At 39.8% G+C, this 6,000-nt stretch overlaps 1 protein-coding gene across 1 annotated transcript in view; it reads right to left on the bottom strand.

Annotated features, from left to right (window-relative positions):
• The window catches only part of LOC141442687 (uncharacterized), a 60,395-nt gene continuing 54,395 nt past the window's right edge, over positions 1 to 6,000 (bottom strand). The window contains 5 exon segments of the mRNA XM_074107739.1: positions 1 to 2,745; positions 3,590 to 3,690; positions 3,693 to 3,791; positions 5,023 to 5,119; positions 5,528 to 5,649. Coding sequence (XP_073963840.1) covers positions 3,608 to 3,690; positions 3,693 to 3,791; positions 5,023 to 5,119; positions 5,528 to 5,649 — 401 coding nt within the window. The 3' untranslated portion in view covers positions 1 to 2,745; positions 3,590 to 3,607.

Genomic DNA, 6,000 nt, shown 5'->3' with positions numbered 1-6,000 from the left:
TCGAAATGTCGAAATAATCTTTATTTAAATAGAAACAAAATTGCAACCTAAAATTTTGCTATACATGTGTCAGTTGAATTAGATTTCTTAAAACAAATTGCAGATTATTTTAGCGTTAGGGTGCGGCCACATGCAGTCGCTCGTCGCTCGATTGCAGCGATAAATTTTGAATTTCCCGCGACTCAAAAAAGTAGCGTAAAGTCGCCGCGTCGAGCAGCAGCGACAAGATGGCTGCTTGCAGGAATGATCTTGGTCTTGGAATCTTATTTAGTACCAGTCGTGGCAGTGGTACAAATAAAAGAAATTGGAGTGAATGAAAAGAAAAAAAAGAGTGTTTTTGCCAAAATTGAAGAGGTTTTTTTTCCAGCGATAAAGCTCAACATTTTCAGCTTTAACGCTATATGTCACGTGAGCGTCGAGCGATTTGCATTTGAATGTGGCCGCGCCTTTACAGCAAGGTTAAGCAATCTTGTTGAAAAACGCTTTTAGAAATAGTATTACTGATGAAACTAAAATAATGTAAATGACCATAATCATATCCTTCCATTCTAGTTACTATGTGTTAGTGTTTAATAATGAGTCATTTTATTGTATTGTTGTATATTTGCAGTGACTCATTTTTCAAAAGTATTTGTTATGTTGTCGTGTATGTATTTTCATTTCAATGTTTTTCATTGTTTTATTTGTGTGTACTGTTTATTGTTATTTTTGCTGTATTTGTGCGTCTTTATGAATGTAAAAGTTTTCAATTTTTTTATTGATTACAGAATACAATTGGAACGAATATAATTGCTAATCAACAACGACATTAATTGCTAAAAGTTCACGGCAGACGTATAATTTTAGATTAAAAAGAGATACACTGTACAATGTATATTTATGACCAACGCAGGCTTATAACTTTGTTTCGGTTATTTCTTATAGCATACATTTTCAAAAGTGTTTTTCAATAAAAAGACACGTCAAGATTGCTTACCTTCTTTCTAATGTCAAATTATGCGAAGTGTGCATCATTGAGAATCTATATTGAAAACGTTTTTGTTTAAATTATTTCTAATCTAAACAAAATCGCTGCCTATCTCTCGCGGCTTTGCTTACATTCTTTAAAAACACTTAAAATTATAACTAACTTAATTCCTAGTCAAAATTACTTTGCGTAAATAAAACAATAGTTTTGTTTATTTCTATAAACTCATAATCAGGTAGGTACAGTCAGTCACAAAGGGCTTAACAAGCAAAGAAATAACAACAGTACAATCGACGAAAAAATAATAAAAACTTAAACAGTAAAGTATATTTTGCACGTCACATAGCAGAAACAAAGTATTAAATCTGACCAGGTTTCAAAATGAAAGACATCAATAATCAATAAAATTATAAGATTATCTTTCCAACACCATCGTCACACTGGAAGGGATCGCTCTGAAGCGATAAGGCCTGTCTACGTCGTAAAATTTCACCATATGTGTTTTCTGTATTGCTTATGAGCGCAGTTTTTTGTATTTTTCTTATTTTATTTGAGGTGGCGTTGAAATAGGTTGAAAAGCTACAGCCAAGATACTGGCCTCAAATATGTAGATACAATATGTATAATAAAGTACATGTATTACCAGTTATTTTTCAGACGCATTGAAACACAGATTGCCCGCATAATTGTTAGCTTTTCAGTTCAAAAAAAATAAATTCGTCATATTTAATTTATTTATCTTGCGTCTTCCGTATAGTCAAGATCTCGCCGTGTGATTCTGCGCATACTTGTTCTCTGATCGAATGTGTTAAATAAAATACATCGAGCATTTTTTTTACAATTGTCGAACTGAAAAAACAAAACATTGCTGCGAACATTTACACCAGCGATGGGCAAAGTACCGCTCGCGGGCCAAGACGTACCTTCGAAATTAATAGCACCCATATGGCCCGCGATAAATAATATTATTTTGATCGCCCTGTACTTAATATGAAATATAATAAGTAATAGATGCACGGGTAAAGGACTCAGCTAGAATAGCCGTGTACCAGAGAGTAGAGGCGAGGTGATTAAAAAATTCAAAACAAAATAATTTTTAGTTTAATTCTGGCCCTCCTCTAAATATTTTAATATCGGTCACTTTTTGGCCCCCTATCAAGAAAGTTTGCCCACCACTGATTTCCACGACCATTCTAGGGAACTCTCTAGTAAATGCTCGTCAGAAAGTTATTATTCGCGATGATGTCGGGCGGATGCTCCGCAAAAAGAATGCCCACTAAAACGCTCCTATTTATTTTGCGAGTTTGTACCTGTAATGTAACATTCGCTAGAATGCTTATTACAAGTGAATGCTCGAGTCTATCAGCACCCTTATAATTTAAGACACATTTAAATCAAACAACAAACAGGTTCAGAATTTCAAGGTGGAATCTCACCCTAACAGTTCCAGATTTAAAACTCAAAAAAAAAAAAACATTTTGAAAAACTACTTAAACAATAAAGTTCATTAGCTTCTGTGTAGAGTTCCCAAGCCGCACTGGGCCCGCGTGGGAACTACGGCCCAAGCCTTCTCATTCCGAGAGGAGGCCTGTGCCCAGCAGTGGGACGTATATAGGCTGGGATGATGATTAGCTTCTGTGCTTATTTTTAAATCTACATTGGTCTTAAAATAGCATGAAAACGATCAGTTACGTCCAATCGGTGAACTAACTTTGTGTGTCGGTGCGTGGTGTTTGTTTCTGTGGGTCGCTTGACGAGGTGACTTTACTCGTAGCAACCTGGCGTTAAAAAAATCACACATTGTATAAATCGTTTTAAGCCTAGAATCCTACTAATATAAACTAGAGTTAACCCGCGGCTTCGCACGCGTCAACTATTCGATCTGACCCATATTTAATAAAAGTTACAAGTGCTACAATTTTACTTAATTGTACAGTTTCTCATACAAAAAAGTGACAATTATGTAGAACTAGCTTTTGCCCGCGGGTTCGCACGCGTGGTATCCAGTTATCGCGCGCTGTTCCCTCGGGAACTGTGCATTTTTCCGGGATAAAAAGTAGCCATGTCACTCTCGGGCCTATAAACTATCTCTATGCCAAAAATCACGTTGATCTGTCGCTCCGTTTCGACGTGAAAGACAGACAAACATACAAACAAACACACACACTTTCGCATTTATAATATTAGTATGGATGAATTGTAGTACTTGTAACTTTTTTTTAAATAGGGGCCTGGTAGTTACAATAAAATTGAAATTCCGGGATTTCGTGGCATTTTCGTGGTATTGACCTAGTCCCAAACTAAGCAAAGCTTGTACTATGGATAGGATACTAGGCACCGGATAAACATACTTTAATAGATAACTTATATAGATTACTTAAATACATTATTAAACATTTAAGACCCGAGAACAAGCATTCGTATCATTCATACAAATATCTGCCCCGGCCGGGAATCGAACCCGGGACCCGGGATTAAGGTATTAGAGTTCATGTATCGACATTTTTGATCACATTGGCCGCTCCGAAATATCTGGACTGTACTTGTACCATTACTTATTCTGTGACATGCGCTACTTTAATCCCGACATTAACCGGCAGTGCCGGCTGTGGACGCGCGTACCTGTCCCTAAGTCAGCGATCACGTGTCGTCCTTCCTTTCGGGCCTCCTTGCGGCGACGATGGTGAGGTCGGGCCGTGTGCGCATGAGCAGCGACGGCGAGGTGGCGGCGGGCGCGGGGCGGGGGCGCGGGGCGCGGGCGGCGACGACCGCAGCGCCTCCAGCGACGCCACGCGGATGGACGGCCACTTGCTGCCCGGGGACGCTGCCGCACACAGAATAACAATAACAATAAGAATAACATTAATAATAAGAGTAAAAAACCGGCCGAGAGCGTGTCGGACACGCCCGAAATAGGGTTCCGTAGCCATTACGAAAAACTTAAGTAATATTTTTCTAAGGATTTCGTATTTTATACGGAATCTCCGCAGTTTAGGTATATTTTATACCTTAGGCTGCTAATTACTCTGAAACTACTAATAATTCTCAAACGAAACTATACTTGGCGAAACTATAAGGGTTCCGTTTTGCCATTTTGGCTCCGGAACCCTAAAAATGAGAGTAAGAATAAAGGACACAGCTAATTACGGCCACCCGGCACCCGACCAGCACCGCCTCGCCTCGAGCGGTTAGTATTCTTCATATGGACCTGTATGGGCATGCGCTCACTACATCAACTCCATAGCGTCACCGGATCGCCTCACTCGCAAGGTTGCCACGCGCGGGCGGCGCCCCCCTCCCCCCTTCATCCCCCCTACTCGGAAATTCGTGGAACGCGCGAGGTCCACACGTTGTCAAGCTGTCGGCAACGAGTGGACGCCAAAAGTAGAGACGGTGCTGGTCGGGTGCCGAGTGGCTCTAATGAGCTGTAACCTTAAGAATAATGTATTCGCGAAAATTCGGCACAGCAAGAAAAATACACTAAAACAAAAACAATAGAACAACCCTGCATATTCATACATAAGCTTACATTTATGAGTAAAAACAAATAGAATCATCGCACACACGGGGTTACACTTGTGTGAAGATGCCCAGAAATAATAGATTGTACAATGAGAGCATAAAACGAGCTATTTTACCCGAGGCGTCCTTATAGCCACCCGAGCCGGTACGTCGAGGGGAAAATGGGCTTAATGCTCGAGTTTTACACTCTGCTTTTCACTTCGATGGCGAGGAAATGAAATAGCACCAGTGGAAACAATTGTTCACTTAGTATGTACCGTTTATTGCTCATGCATTACTATAATATTTATTAATATTATTTTTAGTTTCATTTATTTATTTTAATTGATTCTTATTTTTATGTAAATTAAAAATGATAAAAAAAATATTTTGAAACTTTTTTTTTGTGGCTGTTGACACCTTAGTCTTAGACGAAGAGTTTACTTTATGCACTAGAGCACAAAAAGTCGTTTTATGTCGCCTAGATCCAGCATAAGCACGAACTTTACGAGCATGAGAAGTGAAAAAGGTAATTAATCAAAAAAGGTACTGACTTGTGGACATGGTCTTCCCGGCGTCGCTGGTGGCGATGACGGTGGCGGGGATGGTCTCTTCGTCCGTGATGCTGCCCACCAGGATCTTCTTCGGCGGCTGAACATACAACACATACGTTACAACGGGCACGCTTATACACAGGTATGTACCATCGCGTTGGCAATAGTAGGGGAGCCCAGGAGGAGATTTTGGGATTTACTCAAGCGTGTCAGATGAATACAGCTTGCCCATAAAGAGTAGAAATTAAAAAGTGGCAACACTGTAGTGTCCTCTCTTTTTTGCTCCCTGGTTTGAAAGGCAACACTACAGTGTTGTCACTTTTTAATTTCTACTCTTTATGGGCAAGCTGTACTGGAATCCTGCTGAGTACCTCTAACATATATAAGTCCATCCATATATAGCGTGTATTTTTGATACAACCTCAAACTTACAAGGGTAGATATGGAGACCCTAATAATCACACTTTAATGTGTTTTAGTAAAAGTTTAGTATGTATTTTCATACCTTGTCTGTGGCAGGCGCGGACGTAGGCGCGCCGGAGAGACTCTTGCGCATGGTCTTTACGAGGTTAGTGTACGACTTGAGCGTCAGCGACGGGTCGATCTCGATGGGGATCGGCTCAAACTCTGCACACACAAATACACACAATATAATCAATGGAAAGTCGGTTTTTGTAGAGTTGTATGTATACAGGGTGTATCGGGAGAGAACGGTGAGCAGGACTAGGCGATTCCAGTTGGATAAGGATACTATATCGTACCAGTATTAGTGAGATTAACGTTGTTTTTATTTTCTTAAATATTGCAAACAAAAAGTATTAAGTTATTTACTAAATGCACGGACACTTTGTAAACAAAAGTGTGGAGGTTTTAATTAAATACGACTGTGAACGATCCATTATCAATTACTGAGGAGGGTTCTGCTTTCGTCTCTCGTATCACTCCGTATAAAGCGGTGGCCTTAAGTGTCGATTTAAT

Source organism: Choristoneura fumiferana, chromosome 26 (assembly GCF_025370935.1).
Source record: "Choristoneura fumiferana chromosome 26, NRCan_CFum_1, whole genome shotgun sequence".
NCBI lineage: Eukaryota > Metazoa > Arthropoda > Insecta > Lepidoptera > Tortricidae > Choristoneura > Choristoneura fumiferana.
This window is presented reverse-complemented; position numbering and strand designations above follow the sequence as displayed.